The following is a 19,733-nucleotide window of genomic DNA, read 5'->3' as shown; positions in this document are numbered from 1 at the left end:
TATTACAATTTTCTCTTTAATTTCAAGGTTGTCTGGGAGAAGGCCGCTGGCTGCCTTGCTCTGCTTTCTAAGGTCTCCCTAGGAGTTGATGGAGACTGTGGATCATCCCTGGCAGCGGGGAAGGGAAGGAACATAATTTTCCATGCCTTCCCTGAAGGAAGCAAATGGGCCAGCTCTGATGTCCAGGTGTCAGAGCAGAGCATGGAAGTGTAAACCGCACTGCTAGCTTTAGTTACACTTCACACAGCTCAGGAAGCCAGTTCTGGCCAGCAAAGAGATCTTGGTTACGTGGGGCAGGACAAAAACAAACAAACATGGGTTTGGTTTTAGTGATCCCAGTTTTCCTTTACTTAGGAATACTCATTGTTCTTATATGTCCCAGTCCTTGGCTGTAAAATGTAAGTTTACCCTCTCATTGTTGCAGTCATCCTGCTGTGGTCTGTGTTCCCTTCTCATGTAATGCTGGGTCAAGTCTTTTGCTTCAGTCGAATAGCCCTGGCCATCAAGTGATACTCATATGTATTGCCTTCTTCCTATCCTCTCAGTTCCTCTTCTTTCCTCTCCATGGGGACATTTTCAGAGAATACAAAATTCCTTCTCTCTCTCTCTCTGTGCCACTTGCCATGCTTTAGTGAACCAAGTGATATGTGAGATTCTAAATATCATTAAAGGAAATTTAGATAAAAGTTCATTTTGCTTTATTTGTTGGTTTTGGGGTTTTTTAACTTTTTTGAATCATGAGCAGGGAATTAACCCAGAGTCTACTCTCCTTCCTCCCAATAAAGGGAGATACTAGACCCAAAAATGAATGTTTGGCTTAGCATAGCTGTTAAGTCTCCTACCGTAGGCTGCCACACTGACGTTTCAAATGCAATGGCTGCTTTCATTACATACGCATTAATACACATAAATATTAACAGGCACTGCAACACTTCCCCTGGCTGCCATTTGGGGGCACATCTAAAGCCCGTTTTGATGTTGGAGAAGGTATTGTAATGATACGACGGTGGGTGATACATCGCCCAGCACATTCAGTACAATGCCAGCAGTGTGAAGTTTTGCTGCCAAAACCTGTGCAAATCGCCAGCAGGCTTGTTCTGAGCTAAAGATGGGGGAGGTTTGAGAGCGGTCCTAAAGATGTTTGGGGAAAGTTTGAGATTTTTTTAAATACTGGAAAATTGCAGTGGTTTGGTGCAGGAGGAATGTTCAAAGCAAATAGAGATGGGTGTGGTAATTGTCAAAGGTTACTTATCACAACCAGACCTAGAAGCCTGGGATTTTTTTTAAACCACTGCTCAGCTGTAGTAGGGAAGGTCTAAGCTCTTAGAGAATACACAAGGCACGATAATTTGAGCCTGCTTTCTGCCATTGCCCCAACAGCCTCTCCATGGCAAGGAGAGAGGAAAGCCCCACCATTTGCTCTCCGAGTGTAACTTCAGACAGGTGGAAAATGCCTAGAGGAAGAGTGAGGAAAGAGGGACATGGGCAGGGTGCAGGAGTCAGCCTGCTCTGGGATGCAGGTGGAAGATGTTTCTGCAGGGCTACAGGGTTATTTTCTGTAGGAGGCTGAGGAAAGCAACTAAGAAGATGGCATGGAAAGGCAGTTATGTTTTTAAAAAGAACCCTTATCACTCACAGATTACTCCCAGAAAATGGGAGTCCTTGCATACTGGGCCTGTCATGGATGAGAGAAAAGTCCTGATCAGGTATTGATCTTAGTACATCAGAAAGATTAGGACATAGCTCAGGCGGAATTTTTATACTGTAAGGTAGGAGTAATGTGTCACAGCTGAGGTTGTGGGCCTGGAAACCTGGCCAGTTTAGGAAAGGATCTGATGTTCTTGAGGATCACCAGTTAAACATGAATCAGCAATCCCAGACTATATAGAAAAATGTCATGTTCTAGTGTATAAATAGGAGTAGATCCAGTAGGACACGGGAAGCAACCCTTCCTCTTTGGAACGTGTTTGCAAGGCCTCACCTGGAATGGGGTGTCCAGTTCTTAGCACCATGTGCTGGAAGCAGAGCAAGGGGAAGCTGGGTGGACAGGGATGGCAAGATGTCACAGAGCTGTTGAGAATGTGCGACCTGCAAGGTGCAACTGAGGAATTCAGAGCTCTTCAGATCCTAAGTGGACATGTAAAGGGCCATTTTCAAAAACACAGGCTACTGTAGCAAGAAATAAGCTTCTCACTGTGTCTGTGATGGATGGGAGATAAAATAGTGGCTTAAATTGCAGTAAAAGAGACAGAATAAACAAAGAAATAAGTGTAAACGTGCTGAGACACCGAAATTGATTGCACAGGAGGGTCATGGAGTCTCTGCTAGTGAAGATGCTGGAGGTTCAGTTAAGGTAACACAGGCCCACGTACTTTGGTTTTGAAGACTTTCAAAAACTTTTCTTCTCCTCATTTTCCTGTGTCCTCTTAACACTGTTGCTGTGTGTGTAAATTGTATACTGCATAGTTTGGTAAAGCAGTAGGTGACTGGAGCACATGACATCTAAGAATGTCAACTGAAAATAGCTTTTAGAGTAAACATTTTAGAGGAGGGTAAAACTGAGACAGAGGACTAGTAATGTAAATTAAAATTGTAACATAGAAAAGGAAATTAGTAGATAGATGTTATTTGCCTTGTTCCTCAATGTGCTGCCTTTTTGGTCAGAAGGAAGTAACTAATGTGAATTTGAGGGTAAAGGCAGTACTAACCTTCTTGTGAACACTGAGTGGCTTTTTTGAAGGTTCAGCCTCCAGAAACTGAATCCTCAGGAGTGCTTTTTCCTGAATGAGGGACAAAGAAGAAAGCAATGTTTGCTCTCTTTTCACACTTGCCTGTAGGGCCCTGCCACATTTTCCTTGAAGGACAGGAGCTGTCTGTATGGGAAACAGCTGGAGCTTGTTGAGAAAGCCACAGAGGTAAATAACAGCGGATAAAGAGGAAACCTGCAGGACAGCAAATTGATGTTTAAAAAGTAAATCGAAGGTGTGACATTGGCATAATAAGATGGCCAGAGGGCTGGTGCATGGGAAAGGATGAAAACTACTGCCTGTCCACATAATGCACATAGTCTGAGAGCATTACTTGGTGTCTGGGGAACAAGTGTGAATTCCTGGAGGTCAGAAGTATGAATACTTTAGAATATGGTCAAAAAGTTGGTTTACTGAAAGCAGTGATTTATTTACATCCATAGATTGGGAATGATACATGAGCATGTTTTCGATTCAGGTAAACCAGATAGAAGCAAGCAATAGAAAGCAAAGTCAGCGACAAAAGGATGCATTGAGTGGAAAAGTGTCAAGTCTATATTTAAGACAGTGGAAAAACAGAAAAATGAAAAACATGCAATATAATAATAATAATGATAGCACCTTGTAGAAGCTACAGTAAGATACCTAATATGCCCCTAAAATATATATGAGAGAGTACACAGAAAAGGGATTTGTATTATTTATGATATTTTTCTTTGGGTACTGTCAACTTTTCTAGTTTGCAGGCTCTAGGGCTGCTGCAAGGCCTGTTGTTTCCAATTGTTTAGTAACTCCTTGGTAGTGAGGGTATCTGTGCACATGTCCGACCTCATATGCACAGAAGTGCAAGAGTTGGCTGACCCTAAGATGAGTTTGCCTTGACATCTGTCAGTTGCTGTCAGCCCTGGAAGAGTGCAGCTTTTGCATGGGCTAGCAGTTTGAACATGGGATTTCACATCGGAGTGTTCTGCCTGGGTAGTGACACCCCATCTGGAGCTCTGTGACCTGAGTCTTCAAGGATTTCAGTGCATAGCTGAGCGTCAGCTTTGCTGGGATAGCTCTTTACTTCTTTGATGTAAAGGTCTCCCTGCATTTTACATTTTATATGTTACTCTCCTCCCTGGACAGTCAAGAAATACATCTGGAGAATTTGGTGCACATTTGCCCTCATGCCAGAGGTCAATTCAGTTGGCTTGTTCAGTTGCTCAGCTCCTTTTTATTTCAGCATGGAAGATACCTTGGGCCCATAGCAGTATGAGGAGTCAGTGTAAGGATTTGGTGTGATTAATTTTGAAAAGACCATCTGAAAATGTGCTAAACCAGCCTGCCAGTGGGTGAAATGAAACTCCCAAAACACAGGTTTTTGTGTCTTGAAAAAAAAAAAAAAATTGAATCAGATGGGGGAAAAAAAGTATGAGGCTCCAGCCCCAAACTTATTTCCCAGCAGAGTTTTAACCATGTGACCAAAACCACCTATCCTCTCAGTCAAAAAATGTCACACTAATCCAAAGCCCTTGAAGGGAAAGTACGGGAGAGCTGCTACAATTAGTGTGCAATTTCATTAGGCTGTACCATTTCTCCCCCATAGACACTTGCTGATTTGATTATAGCAGTGAAGATATAGTGCAGTTTGAAAAGACAGACCAGACCTGGATTATCTGAGCTCACAAAAGCTGTCCCCTGTGGATCAGACACCTATTTGTATAATTTGTTAAAGAAAAAAAAGGCATCAGAAGGGCCTTTATTGGCAGTGGTTGCCTCATGCTAGGAACCTGCCAAGATTAATATGTATGTCATTCCCCTCCCCGCCTTCTGCTTTCAAAAAGTAACCAGCATAAAAGCATGATTCAATTAGAACCCAGTCAGAAACCTCATGTGTGAAGTTGTTACCAAGAAGACAGTGGTTATTAATGATGTAGCAAGTTGCGTGTTTCAGTATAAATTTGGAAGTGATACAGATGTGTTTATTTGCAGATGACTGGTTAACTTTGCTTTGAATCACTAAGTAATCTGCAGAGAACATATGTAGCAAGTATCTTAGGTATAATTTATTCATCGTTCCTTTAATTGTTCAGTTTGCCTTCATTTCATGTTGTCAGGTTTTTGGCTGCTGTTATTAATACAAGTAAACTGAAAACCCATGCAGCTGAAGATATAATTTCTTTAGCATATTTCAGATAGGCAGGGGATTCATCTTTTGTTGAAATGAATTGATTTACTGCAACTACTGTCTAATGCACTACTATAGAATAAGTTAAAACCTTACAAAAATTTAACCACTCCTCTGAGGAACACTCATTCAAGTAATTTGCAATATCTATCTAGAATTACCTCAGTCTTCTTTGGTTGCTGGAATGGAGAGAAAAATATCACTAGAAAGTCATTGTAGTTTCAGACAATAAACTTAAACAGCATCAGTTAAAGCTAATGATGAAAAGCAGCAGTGTCATTTGTCACCTCCAAGAGATGATGAGTTAAAATGTCAATGTGTCCCTGTTTGCTAGCTATTGTAGACTGACGATAGTTAATCTCCTAACTAAACACCCCCACCAAAAACCCAAACTGTGTTAAACCAGTTATACCAGCACAGGTACAATTCCTTTTTAACCAAGTGCTATTTTGTATGTTGTTAAGTGTAAAATGTTTCATTTCTCAATTTTTTTCCCTAAGTCAGATTTATTTTTTTTTAATAGCTGTTTTGCGCCATAAATTTAGAGACCTGAACATTCTCAGGAATGTAGTGTTAATCTGAGACTGTTCCTTGGTCTGCTCTTTGGACAATTTCACTTTATAGGAGTTATTGTTTTTTGCTGGGTGACTTTCTGATCCCAGGAAAGATTCTAGCAGAGATTGTGTAGTGTATAAAATCAAAAGTAGTTCTGATCTTAAAGTCATACCAACAAGCAGAGGCATTCTTTTTCCTTATCAGATAAATCTCGCAGAGATAGAAAACTGTAATGATTTGGCATATACCTCATTAAAATTTTTATTTACAAAAAATCTGTGCATTTTTTCCCAAGAAAGTTTTCACCCTGTCTCTCCAAAAGTACAATTGGTGCTACTGTTTACTGCTCTAATTTGAACTGAATTTATTTTGTAGCTATCCGTTGAACAACAGCGATCTGCATCCGTTCAACATCGAGGAGAATGGTGGAACTCCATACACCACAAAAATGGCTGCAAGGCACCACCACCACCATCGGCATCACCACCACCACGCCAATTATGGTGCCCTTGCTCCAGAAAGCAAGGACATTGTTTCTGCAGTTCCAAACCCAACCAGTAAGTCCACTGCAGTGGTTGTTATTTCAGTGACTGTGCTGCTTTCAGGTTTGTCTCGGGCAAGGAGGCAAAGGAAAGGAAAACAGTGTGGATTTTGGTTTTCCTCCTTGAAGAATGTGCTTCCTGTTATTGTTTGCTAGCTTTGTAGCATGTGCATGCAAATGAGACAAGATTTGCAATTTCCTTGGTTTGCTACAGGGTTGTGGGATTAGGTGTTATATGGCTGTTCCATAGCTGAACAAATACCCCATTAGTCACAGATATAGACTCTAACCACTTGGCACAGCCTCCTTTTTTGTTGTTACTATTTGTTTGTATGGTTTCAAAAACCTACCCTCATCTGCTATTGTCTTTTACTGATCTGTCCAGCTGGCTCTCAGCCCTCATTGTTTGGATCTTATTTTCATGTCTGGGCACAGGCAGCAGAAATTTTGGAGCACTGGACATACAGCATCTTGGTCTTAGTTTAGGTACTTGGAACAATTAAAAGCTTTAGCTACCAAGACTGGGATATTCTTGCTTCCTCAGTGGAGAAATTATTGGCTCATAGAAAGCAATGAGGAGATAAGCCTATCCATTCCTGACGCAGTCTTGGGGAGTTTGGGTGGAAGTCTCTGCTGCTGAACGTGTACAGGCATTTTTAAGGGTACGGGGCTTGGTCAAATATTTGTAGGTTTACACAGGAAGTGGAAGAGAAACATCACTGTAATTTAGCAGTCCTACTTCTTGCTCTCCAGATTTACAATCTCTGCACGCTGCAGTGTGTCAGATGCTGAAGCTGTGTGAGAATGTCAGATGATGGGCAAAACAAGACATGATCTATTATATTCCTTGTCTCTAGGAAACGATGAGTTCTTCCCTTGCACAGTTTTTGCCTTCATAACTGTAAATGACCGTGAGATAGCTATCCATTATGGAATCTTTCACCCTGGTCAGGTTATCTGACAATTTTCAAATTCCTGGAACCAGGCTCTTGGACTGTACTAGGTGACCCTGACTGTAAGCTGTCCCACCTCAGCGGTATTGCACAGGCATCTATCTGGACTAGAACTTTAATCAGACTTTGTTTCAGAAGATCAGAAACATTTTCTTTAATTTTCTTTCCCCATGAGAGCGTGATAGTTTTTAGGAGAGAAGCTCAAGAAGTAAAATGGAAGGCGCCGTAGACATTTAAGGAAGAAATCCTATGCAACAATATGACTCACTTGCTGGGGCTTTTAATGAAGCTGACTCCCATAGGTGGAACCTTCAGAAGATGTGTTGTTCTCCTCTGGACTCCAGTGTGCCTCCATGCTGGGGAGCACACGGGGCTGACATGGAGCACGGCCACCCCTGCCTGGCACAGCGATACAGGCTCAGAGCAGGCTGCTGGATGGACGCTCCTGCGCCACGGACAGGGGCTCACACCTTGTCCCTGCAGCCGCGGGCCGTGCAGAGGGGAGCGCAGGCCGGGCGCCATGGCCTGCCCTGGCTCCATGGCCTGCCCCTGCTCCATGGGCCTGCCCTGGCTCCATGGCCTGCCCCGGCTCCATGGCCTGCCCTGGCTCCATGGGCCTGCCCTGGCTCCATGGCCTGCCCCGGCTCCATGGGCCTGCCCCGGCTCCATGGGCCTCCCCTGGCTCCATGGCCTGCCCTGGCCTCATGGGCCTGCCCTGGCTCCATGGGCCTGCCCTGGCTCCATGGCCTGCCCCAGCTCCATGGGCCTGCCCCGGCTCCATGGGCCTCCCCCGGCTCCATGGCCTGCCCTGGCCTCATGGGCCTGCCCTGGCTCCATGGGCCTGCCCTGGCTCCATGGGCCTGCCCCGGCCGCCATGGCCTGCCCCAGCTCCATGGGCCTGCCCCGGCTCCATGGCCTGCCCCGGCTCCATGGCCTGCCCCGGCTCCATGGCCTGCCCCGGCTCCATGGCCTGCCCCGGCTCCATGGGCCTGTCCTGGCTCCATGGGCCTGCCCTGGCTCCATGGGCCTGCCCCAGCTCCATGGCCTGCCCCGGCTCCATGGGCCTGTCGGCGCCGCTGCCACCCTGGGGCCGGGCCGGGTGCAGGTGTGGGGCCGTGGTGCCAAGGCTGCGCTGGAAAACCTCTCCGGGCTGCCAGCCTGGCACAGTGGGAGGCCGTGACCTTTCTGGGGGGTGTGCCAGCCCATATTTTCCTTTCCCAAATTAGAGCTGAAGCATGCCAGGAAATTCATTCAGAGCCAGCTATGCTGCTGCCGAGTGTCCTGACCCAGAGGGCACTGCTGGCCCTGCTTCCCCCAACCCCCTTCCCGGGGCTCCCCACATCCAGCCCACAACTCCGTGTCAGATTCCCGGTGCCCCGGCTCCAGCCCCAGCTCCCCCCAACCCTGCCATGGGCCACCTGCAGGACAGGAGGTAATTAAAGAAACAGCAAAAACCACACAGCACAGGGTGTTTATTCCAGCACTCGGTCTCCTCTCAGGTCACACAGCTTTCCTGATGCTCCTTATTGCAGAAATAACCTTAGAAAAAGCCTGTAAGAGCACAAGGGCGAATATCAGGAGCAGTTCTCTTCATGCACAGTGAGTGTTACCTGTGGGAGGAAACTGGGGCCCAGGAGGATCCATGTCCTCCCCCAGACACAGGGAGAGTGAGCCCTCTCCCCCAAAACTGTTCCCTGAGGTGGGGAGCAGCTCCATGGTCTGTCTGGCAGCTGCCATGCTCTGAAGGGGACTTGAGAAACCAAGGCATGTATGGCACCTATTGCTGGAGACAGATTTACCTTTCTTTTCACTATGTCTGCTGAAGACTGGTCAACAATAACTATTTGATGCAGGAGAAGAGAATCAGTGCTGGTTCCTGCCCAATGCCAGTAGCACTGAATGCCAATTCCCAGTTTCTCTAAGGGAGTGGAAGGGGATAGGATGCCTTCAAGGGGAGGCTGTGGTGCAGGTTCCAGCTAAGCTGTTTAGGCAGCTGTGCATGCTGTGTGCTGGGTGTCTTAATGCTGCCCCACTGCAACCCATTGCTGTTCCTCTGTGGCACCTGTGCATCCAGCTGGAGGTGCAAAGCTGATTTCCCTTGAGACGCCAGTCCATGGTTATATCTGGCATGTTTATGCTGAGAGAGCAGTGGCAGCCTGGGTAGGAGCACTTCCCTTAAAACAGAATCAGACTTACTCATTTGCAGCTTGGGGTGACAGGTCTAAGTGCTTTTTCAAGGTTGGTGCTCAGGGGACGAGGGCTGGTTTGTTTTTAATGGTTTCATTAAAATGCTGCTCAGGCTGTTTCAGCTGGCAGAACTCTTGTAGAGAGCCTGTGGGAAAGGTTCACATCGCATGTACTGAAATGGTTAGGAGCGTGCTGGCCATTGGCCTTTTATCGGGGACATGGCACAGTGTGTGGGACAAGAAAAAAAAATCAGGCAGAGAGAAACACTATCTGCAGTCTGCCTCAGGAATGTGAGGACATGGAGGACTGATGTCTGGCTCCAGGGTGTGTGGAAAGGCCCATGCTGGGAAAGTGCTTCTAGGAAGTAAGTGGTCACTAAACTGGGGACACTCTCAGGAAAGATGGTGCTTGTGACCAAAATATCTCAAGTGGAAATGCCTGAAGAGCAAAAAGGTCTCATGGGGCAAATATGCTATCTTAGCAGAAACTTCCCCATAGGGCTGACTGAGGTGACACCAGCACTCAACCTACCTTGTGCTTTTCTGTGGGACAACAGGTGTTTTGTGACTTGTTCCAGTTGCTAAGGACTGGACTCATCACTGAGCTCTGAGATGCTTTTGATTTCATCTGAAGTGGAACACAGAGTGACCCACTGATATGTATCCACCATCAGGCTGAGAGAGGGAGAAAGCATCTGCCTTTCTTCCACTTACATCTATTCTGAGAAATGCCAGAATTCCAATGCAATTAGCGGGACATGGGCAGGAGAGAGGGAAACAACAATGTGCCCAGCCAGGGTTCCTTTAAATACTAGTTCATGTTTCCCAGCAAACACACAGCACAGGACTTTGTTACAGAAACAAACAGAAAACAAACCTGGGCCAGACCTGCCTGATTTTTCACATTCCAAGTAATTTGTCTGCTTCAATTACTGGAGGAAGTGAAATCCAGTGAAACAAATCTGATGTGTGTGTTTATGAAGGCAGCTCAGTAGAAGATGTTGTTTTCCTGCATTCAGCCTGATTCTTGTACTTGCAAAGCTACTCTTCACCTCAAAGCTAATGAACACAGATCACATCTTGTGGTGCAGCACATCTTCCCCCAGCATATCCCAGAACCCCTTTCCCACTCTAGGCAACAGCAGTTGGCCTTACAGGGAAGAGAGGGTGAGCCACTTCCTGAGCCTAATTGGCATGGCAAGGTCGTGCATGGATTACCAGGTGCACTTGTGCAGATTCACTGGCAGCAGCTGGGGCTGTCACTGGGAGCAGATGCTGACATGTATGCAGTGCACCTCACAGAATTTTTGTGACAGAAAATGAGGATTGGGAGGAGGGGACCTGAGTTGCCTCTTGAACTCTGGGCTGAGCTTGCAGATTATCAGCTAAAAAAAAAAAAAAAAAAAAAAGGCATCCTTTATTCCTGGGCAGCTTCCTACAGAAGACCTTGCATAACCCTGAGCAGAGAATGGTCTAACACAGACTGAATTTCAGGCTGAAAACAGTCCTTTGAAAAACCTCGGTGCTGCCAGATACTTTCTTGGAATGAAAGCCTGGGTTTACCAAGACAAAATGCTGACTCAGGAAATTTATGCCTTTTGAGGAATTGAGTTTTTTGCCCTTTGTTTTGTTTGTTTTTGAGGTTGAGTAAAAAGCCTAAACTGGCCTGCTTGTTTTCCAGAGCTCTCCCTTTAAACAACCGAAATAATGTCCCAGCTTAAAAATCAGTTTCAAGTAATAGGAAACTTGAATAATTTAAATAAGGCACTTTCCGCCCCTTTATTTTCTTTCTTAGGAGAAAAGTAGAATGATTGTGTCTCTTAAAAACTCCCCATCATCACGTCTGATTTTATGGCTTTGGTAATTTATTCCCAGGGTATCAGGCAGTTTCACCATCTCATATGCACAGAAGCAACTGTGATGTGAGAAATGCTGAACTCTGGCAACACTAACTCGTGATGAGTGACCACCAAGAGGAGGTCAATGCTGATATTGTAACCCTTTATAGGACATTATTACCTCAGGGTCTGATAATGTTTCACTAATGCCAGAACCAGCTTTTTTCTTATATCCCTATAAGCTGATTTTAGCAATTTGTCTCTAGTCAGCAAAGCCCTTAATGTATATTTAAACAGCTGTAGAGTTAGATCTTGAGTGAGTAATATCTAATATTCTTAGGACAGCTTAAGAACCTGATCCAAACCAAACTGCAGTCAGTGCAAGATTTTTATTGATTTCAGTAGGCTTTGAATCAGACTCCACAGAACTGGATTTTTCCCAACTGTTATTATCTAGAATCCATGGCAAAAAGAAATACAAGAGGACACAAAGATTTCTTAAGTCATCACATGACAAAGTTTATGTTTCTCAGAGTACTTACAAATATGTATATATATGCCACACCATACCCAAGATGATGACGGAGACCTTTCAGGGCTGTCTGCAAAAGTAAATTTTTTTCTTTACTTTCTGTGTCAGTGGCTTACTCAAAATCTCTGTTGACAAAGCAGAGCAAATTCCTGACAACAGTCTTAAAGAGGCTGGCATATAAATAAAGATGTCTGAGAGAAGCCAAAAGCTATACTCTGATCTCTTTACACATCACATGTTTTGAGAGTGGCACCTTGGCTGCATAAATAATCCCTCTGGTGTCAACTAAGTTTTAGAATATAGAGGAGGTAGAGGCGGTAGGGAGGTAAGGAGAGAAATATCTAGCCTAAAGCTGGCAAAAGCTTTGCTGAAATGAAAGGATGGGTGAGAAGGAGGAGGGGGAGGAATTGTTTGCTAAATAGAAAATGGCAAAATGACCCAACAGGCATAATTATGAAACATTTTAAAGGGTCTTACAGAGAAGATGCTTTGCCGACCATTGTCTCTTCAAACGAAGTTGAGTGTCTTGCTCTGCAGTTCTTCTGTAGCCTCCCTTCAGATGGTGTTTTTTCTTTCTTTCCTTTGGGCATCCTTTTAGAACTGAGCTCAGGACTTCCCCTTCTTTATGATGAAACTTCTCATCTGAAGAAAATAGAAACGGAGAATGTGAAGGTAGTTGGACCATGGCCAGCCCTGCACGTCAGCATGAACAAGGTATAGCATATACTTTTGCATATATATGCCAGACCACCTTTGTCACTTCATATTCAAAAGCTGTTGCTTTTTCACCTCCAGTTCAAATCAACATTCATTTTCAACTGGCTTGCTTTTTAATCACCTCTCACCATCTTCTTATGGGGCTGGGATTTGGTTTTTAGATTTAGCATTTCAATCAGCTTTGCCTTATAAAATTTCAGAAGCTGCTGCAACAACGTTATGATATAGTTTTAGTTTAGTTGTGAAGAGTTAGTCATCTAGTCAGCCCAGATCTGTAAAAAAATAACAACACTTTAAGTGATAAAAAAAATCTTGTTTTTCTACATGAGGAGTCCGTGTTATGCCATAAACTCCCCCTGACATCTGATGTTAGTGGGTGTTTTATGAGACAGTTTTTGCAGGGGTGGCCAAACAGCCATGTCCTGCTGTTCCTGCCAGAGATCAACAAGTCTGTGGCTCTTTGTATCCATGTGAGGCTAAATCCATGGTGCCTGAACTGTGGGATTGCTTGATCTGAATCTGGACCAGGATCTCTCGTTTGCAGTCACATAGGTCCTGAGCTGGACCCTGTGAAGTCAATGGGAACATGGCCACTGTCTTCAAAAGAGGTGGGTCTGGGCCCCCAGTGAATCTGTTAAAAGAAAAGTGGTGTTTTGAGTATTTTTTGTCAGCTTAAGGAAGAACTCAACTAAATTACTTTACTTTGGTTTTACAAACAGCCTATTATTATTGATACTACTTCAAAAAGCATTAGGGAAATTAAAATCCAAGGGGACATGACCATGTGTACCAAAAATACAAGCACAAAGGGACTATATATCTATATAGCAGAATCTTTCTCTTCTCTGGATGAGAGATTTCAGGAGATGGAAGTCAAGGCTAAAAATCAGTGAGCCAGAGGTTTCTAATGAGAAAACTAAATATGGGATTTTTTTTCCAACATTACAGTTAATTGAATTTATTTCATAATGCAGTGGATTTACTGTCATTAAGATTTCTTTGAACGATGTTCAGTGTTTGTCATAGGATTGTGGCGTAGTTCAGATATGGACTGTAGTCCTTATGCCTTGTTAATGTAGTCATTAGGTAATGACCTGTGTCATGATTTTTGGAGATTTCTGAATGAACAGAGGAAGATGGAATATTTTTGACTTTCTCCCAAATCTATTTGGTTTTCACCTATGAGGAGTTCTGATTTTGTCTAGCTTAGGTGGGAATTGGAAAGATAAATCATAGAGTCAACAAACTGGGGTGAAACGGGAAAGAAGTCACCTTTTATTCCTATGTACATTTCTCAAGTTCATCTTCTAGAAACTCTGAACTGGTAATAAGTACAGCCTTTTATAGGCAAATTTGTTAAACACTGACATAGTTTGCCAAAGGAAAATTCTCCATCTCAAGACTTATCCAGTGAACACCCAGGTCTCATGAGAGGACTTGTGCAGTTCAGATGTGATTACTGATACTTTATCTGAACCCCAGCAAAGAACATTTCCTCAGGTGCAATGTCCAAAACGTGCTTTAAAGGACTGTCCTACACTATTGAGCTCACTGAGAGCTGACTTAGGCATATTTAAAGGGCCAAAGTGAAGAAGTGAGAGGGGTCCCTCCGCACTGACCACAGCGCACAATTGGCTAAACCACTCTGACCTGTGTTGCAGAAAAGATTCAAAGGTGTGACCTTAATGGCCCCCCTGTGATTTCAAACTTAGTAGATTTATGTTCTGTATTCTTTCTTAAACTGAAAGCTTAAAACACTTTGGTCCTATATTGCACCATACTGTGCAAGTAATGCAAATATTGTACCTGCAACTTCTGCCTGATCTCTGCTCCTCTTGCTCGTTCAAATTCACTGCAAGTCTGTGGAGGGAGGACTCAACTCTTCTATAATTAAAGGTTTTCTTTGGCTTGTCCTGACAGCTCTAGAATCTTGTCCACAGTCAGATGGATTATTTATTTAAGGACTAATTAGCACAACCCAGTATCATAACAAGTCAGAGCTTCACAATAAATGCAGCTGCACGGTAAATGCAGCCTGTGTCTGCTGTGATGAGTCTGCCATCAGTCAAAGTTTAGCTGATGAAAAAGTCTTGTAATGAGCACCAAGAGCTGCTAAATGCTTCTGTTTCTGGCAGAAGCTCAGCAAAAGGCAAGGCTAGAGACATGGGCTGTCTAATGAAAACCCTCCCCTGGCAGTCATAGAGGCTTTGGGCTTAAGAACTGGGCAGCATTCCCACGAACAGCAGCTACCATGTGAATGCAAAAGAGGCCAATCCTTCAAAATTTATTAAAATTACTGTTTTTAGCGATCTGAAAATTGTAAATACTCTTGAAACTGGCACAGTCACCACTGGAAAGCGTTTCAGTGATCCAGCCCTCACATTACAGTCTGTGGGTTGTGAACAACAAATCATCCTGAAGTTCTTTTGGCCTTTTGCTTGTGGTTTCTTCAAGCACCATTGTCTGACCTAGATCCTGGTGTATAAAGAGCTCACAGAGGTAAAACAAACAAACCAGGTCTTTGAGCTCTGAGCAGAGCCTGGAGTTGCCTCAGCAGATGATTTCTCCAGTGAAAGGGAGGGACATTCTGCAAATATTGGGCTAACCCTGGGCTGAAATGCCATAGAGCACTACCCAGCAGAAAGGCAACAAGGCAGGTTAGACTGGATTGAACAACACCAAAATGTGACAAGAATTTTTGACTGAAAGTAGTGCCTTTAAAGTTCCTTTGGTTATGGTGGTTAAGAAGCTACTCAGTCCAGCAGCAAACAGATTTTAATCAGTGTTCACTGTGTCTAGTTTCTGGCAAAAAAATGAAGTATTAACTCCTCTCCTGCACCACTACATTGATTTCTGGTCTGGTGTTTTTTATGGCCTACTCTTGCATCCTCCAAAATATTATGCTTAAATAAAACCAGTGAAGCTTTTACAAAGCTGTTTAATTTACTCTATTTCGGAATAAAAGGAAAAAAAAAAACCACACACACAAAAAAACCACAACCATATCCACATCTGTTGTGGAGTCCTAGTTTTTACTCCCTCCCTCCCTTCCTGCTGGTAATTGTTATTTTTTTCAAGCAAAGTGCTTTCAGGCTGGAATTTGTCAGGCTTAATAATCGACCCATAGGAGAATTAGCAAGAAATTGGGTAAATTAGATTCTGCAGTTAATTAATTTGATTGTCTGCTACAGCAAACTTTGTCTCATGGGAATGATGAATGGATATGTCCAACCTCTTTTCCAGAGCTGTTTGGTATGGTGTACATGTCTGTCCACCTACTGAATGATGAAAGTCTGTTTAAACTTGTGTTTCATGCCCTTTGGTTCTACCAGACTCCTTAATCTGCAAGACAGACAATCCTAAGTATTGTAGCTGTGAATGTACTTCTGATTTTCTTCTTGGAAGCCTTTCATTAGAAAAAAATATGTTCTCCCATCCTCCATTGCTTTGTGTGTGTGTGTGTATATAATATATGGCCAAGAATATATTGTTAGCATTTCTGAAATCTTGGGAGTCTAGTAATTATTAGCCCAGCTGTAATTATTGCATTAAAAGAATGAATAACAATACATTTCCAATTGTTTCTATCTCTTTTCCTGGTGTTATGCTCACCCTTTCCCTACATCTCTGGGTCCTAAGATTGGTGATTTCATTCTCGTGGGTTCAGAGGGGGAATTACAATGATCATAGAATCATGGAATCATTTAGGTTGGAAAAGACCTTTCAGACCATCATGTCCAACTGTTAAGCCAGCAGTGCCAAGTCCAGCACTAAACCTTGTCCCTCAGTGCCACATCTATAAGTCTTTTAAATACCTTTGGGGATAGTGACTCAACAACTTCCCTGGGCAGCCTGTTACAATGTTCTATCCAGCCATGTTCATGTTTTCTTCTTTTTACTCACTCTACAATATATTTTGGGTCCTTTTGTATGTTTTCAAATAAGTCCTTACATGTTGTTCTTTCTTAATTGATCTACATCTTTGCATTATACCCGAATTTACTGTAAGTGGTAGCTTTTACATATATACGCTATACATTATGTCTTCACTTTCTCTATTTCCCCTAAACCCAATTTTGTCCAGGTTCAGGTCTGCGCTTTAACTGGCCATTGACAAGCTGTTTATAGCCATTGATCCCCAGTGCCAGACTGTGCCCTTTGCACTATCACTCCGTGTCCCGTGTCTTCCCTTCTCAAGGTCCCTGTTTTCATATCAGCCTTTAAACTACATGTCTATGTTAGTCATAAATACCTTATTCTACAAAGAATACTGGTCTTATTGTTTTCAGTATAAAATTATGCTGCTACAGCTAAACTTAGTAGAACAAAGCTCCAGAAAGATTGAGGAAGTTTCAAAGAGAACCAGCTTGATGAGCCTCAACATCTTTGCAAACTCTGCTCAGAAACTTATGGCCTATTGTTAGCAGGGCAAAACTATATTATAGGATTGCCTTGTTACACATATTGTCTGCTTCCAAGTGATAACAGTTCCCTGCATAACAGCAATGCCTAAAGCCACTGGGGTTCCAAAAATCATTTGTAGTTTAATAGAACCCACAAAACAAACTCACCTTGTTGACATACCTGAGATCCTTCTGTGTGAAACACAGATCAGAGGGTATATTCCAGGAAACGTGGCAATCATGGTCTGCTAAGACTGTCATGAAGCTCACAGTGACAGAGGTAGGATTTAATAATGTTGAGCAATAGCATTTTATTAAATAAATTTGATACCAAGAATTAGAGGTTTTCTCTGAGAATATAAGCATAACGAGATTTATTGGGAGTTATATCTTTCATTAGACAAACTAATAGCTAACCTGAGGAAAATATTCTGTGTCTGACAATTTAATGAGTGGTTTGTTTGTTTGTTTGTTTTTCAATTGTACTTTTTTCCTAATAAGGAAGATGCAATTTCTACTTGTAAACTTTGCCTCAAATAAGAATAACACATAATTGTACAGGTCTTATTATTGTGATATCTGTTCATAATTGGTGTTAGCTGTCACATGGTTAAAAGCAATAAATTTCCTGGTGAAAAAGGGGCAAAAGAGTCTGTAGATTTTCATGCACATTTGCAGATGTAGTTGAGTTAGGTAATGGGCTTTTAGAACCTATATATTTTTGTTGTCTTTGTTAAAATTTTACCTCCCACTAGTAGGGATGACTTGCGACAAAAATAGACCTGCATTCCTAAAGAAAATATTCATTCTATTCTTCTGTTAACTCCTGTCAAATACGTGTTTTAAACATGGCTGAGAAGAGGCTATCAATAAATTCACAGAAGCACAAGATCATGAATCTTGCTCTTGTACAAAGTCTGATGTGGAACAAAGCATGAACCTTTTAAAGCACAGCTTGGAAATGTTATGTACAGGAGTGGTATTGCAGTGTTTCGTGCAACTATTTTTATATTCTGTATGTGTACTGAATATTCACTTAGCTTTGCAAACCAAAGTCAGTGTCATCATTATCTAACACTCTACAAATCTGTCTTCACTTCTAGTATCAGCAAACGTAATTGAATTTAAAGTAAATGTTTGGGAGGAGAAAAAGCAAATGTAAGACCTCAGTTACAAAAAGAAAAAAATGCCTTCAATTTTATATGTGTATATATCTGAGGTTGAGTTTTTCATTCAAATGCAATTCTCCAGTGTTCTCCTTCTCTGGAAAAATAATATTCTGCATTAATGGTGAAAAAAATGTAAACACATTGCTATTACTGAGTTCAGCAGAATTGGACATGGAAAACTGAAGTGTTATCAGGTATCCTAAGGGTTTTTTTCTTAAGTTCTAAACCTTTTAGCATAAGTTTAAATTGCAGTTCTAAGCAAGACTATTATCTCTTTTAAATGCAAGTTTGACTCTAGGATTTTCACTTGAAAGGGGCAGCTAATATTCTTTTGAATTGCATCATAAAAAGTGATAAAATAAGAAGTTTCATTAACATCCTACCATGTTTAGCATTCTAATCACTTCCAAATAGAATACTCTGAGTTTATAAATTAAAACAAAATATTAATAACTGGCAGCTTGGCTCAACAGATGAATACTTAGCTGCTGTCCTTACGCTGAGAGCAGTGAGGATTCTGGAAATAAAAAAAAAATCTTTATTATACAGCAAAGTAAAGTAGAATACAGCTTTCATTCTTGTAGCAATAGTATGTGGAGATTCCTAATGCAGAAGGGTTTTAGATCTTTGATTTTCTTATACACTAGTGAAATACAGAGGATTCCGCATGTGTTTTTGTAGCCATGAAATATTTTATTTTCTTTTGCATTCTTTATGACAGTTATACTTTAGGAGTTAAAGATGGGGATGAACGAGCTTGTATGTAAAGATTAGTGGCGTTAAGGAAAAATAGGAACTCACATAGATGCTTAGAAGTGCTAATATTCTGCAATAAGGAGGTACTGCTTTGTTCTGTGGTTAAAGTTTACTTTTCATCTGGATCCTCAGGGCCACTGACTCTGTGTGTAATAGTCTCAGCTAATCAGCAGTGGGAGAGCAGAATTCCGGAACGATTCAGGATTTGCTGCTCTGCAGCAGTAAAGACTGCCACTGCCAAGGCAGGCTGGCAAAGAAGCCTTTGACACACGTTCAGAAGCTAAAGAAGGCCTGGGTCAGGCCGAGCACTGCCAAGCCCCATGTGCGGTTTGTGTGCTGTCCACATTTCCACAGGGCCAGGGGACGTGGTGGCCTTTGGCTGTTGGCTCAGCAGCTGCTGCAGCAGGACGAGGCCGAGTAGCAATTGCAGCAATGTCTGCTCTTCACGTGTGACCAGTCACTAAAGGTGCTGCTGCTCCTGTTGCACTGCAAGCAAAGCAAGTGTTGCTTGCTTGAAGGTGAAACCCTTGAAGCGTGACCCAAGCGTGACTAAAGCAGAACTGAATACCCAGGATTGGCTTCTAACAGCAGCTTTCTCTTCCAGCCAAGTCAGCCACTGTCAGTATTTGGACCTCTCAGGAATCTCAGTGTGAGACTTGCACTTCAGATCTCACATTGGCGATCTTGGTTAAATGAAGTTATCTGCACAATAATGAATCAGCAGGAGATTTAGATCTTTTGAGGATTCCCTGCCCCAGGACAGCCCTGGCAGCTTTTATCTTCCTCTTGGTCAATGTGAGAAAATTAGGCAGTGGAGGAAGAACAATAGACTGAAAAATACCTATATCCATCTGAATAACAGAGGGATGGGACTTGGGAATATTTCTTGTTATGAAATATTGTCTCCTAAACAAGCTTGATTGTCTTTCTATAGCAAGTAAAATACAATTGTTTAAAATTGCTTGATTGAAGTGTTATTTAATTAGTGTACAGTGTTAAAACAAAGGTGGGATTTGGCATGACCTTTAGAAATATCAGTGCTTAGTGTGTTTTTTTCTGCTGCTAGAAATCAATACACATGAAAGTTGACAGTAATAACAGCCCTTTTAAAATGTGCTCACTTTGTCTACCAAGAATATCGGTGAAATAAAAGCTGTGCTTTCTTT

At 42.6% G+C, this 19,733-nt stretch overlaps 1 protein-coding gene across 1 annotated transcript in view; it reads left to right on the top strand.

Moving 5' to 3' along the window:
* EPB41L4B (erythrocyte membrane protein band 4.1 like 4B) overlaps window positions 1–19,733 on the top strand; it is a 169,214-nt gene that overhangs the window by 90,075 nt on the left and 59,406 nt on the right. Inside the window, exons 16-17 of the mRNA XM_066327134.1 lie at window positions 5,848–6,029; window positions 12,121–12,236. Of these exons, the coding sequence (XP_066183231.1) occupies window positions 5,848–6,029; window positions 12,121–12,236 (298 nt within the window). The remainder of the gene's footprint in view (window positions 1–5,847; window positions 6,030–12,120; window positions 12,237–19,733) is intronic.

The sequence above is a fragment of the Sylvia atricapilla genome, chromosome 1 (assembly GCF_009819655.1).
Source record: "Sylvia atricapilla isolate bSylAtr1 chromosome 1, bSylAtr1.pri, whole genome shotgun sequence".
NCBI classification, from domain to species: Eukaryota; Metazoa; Chordata; class Aves; order Passeriformes; family Sylviidae; genus Sylvia; species Sylvia atricapilla.
This window is presented reverse-complemented; position numbering and strand designations above follow the sequence as displayed.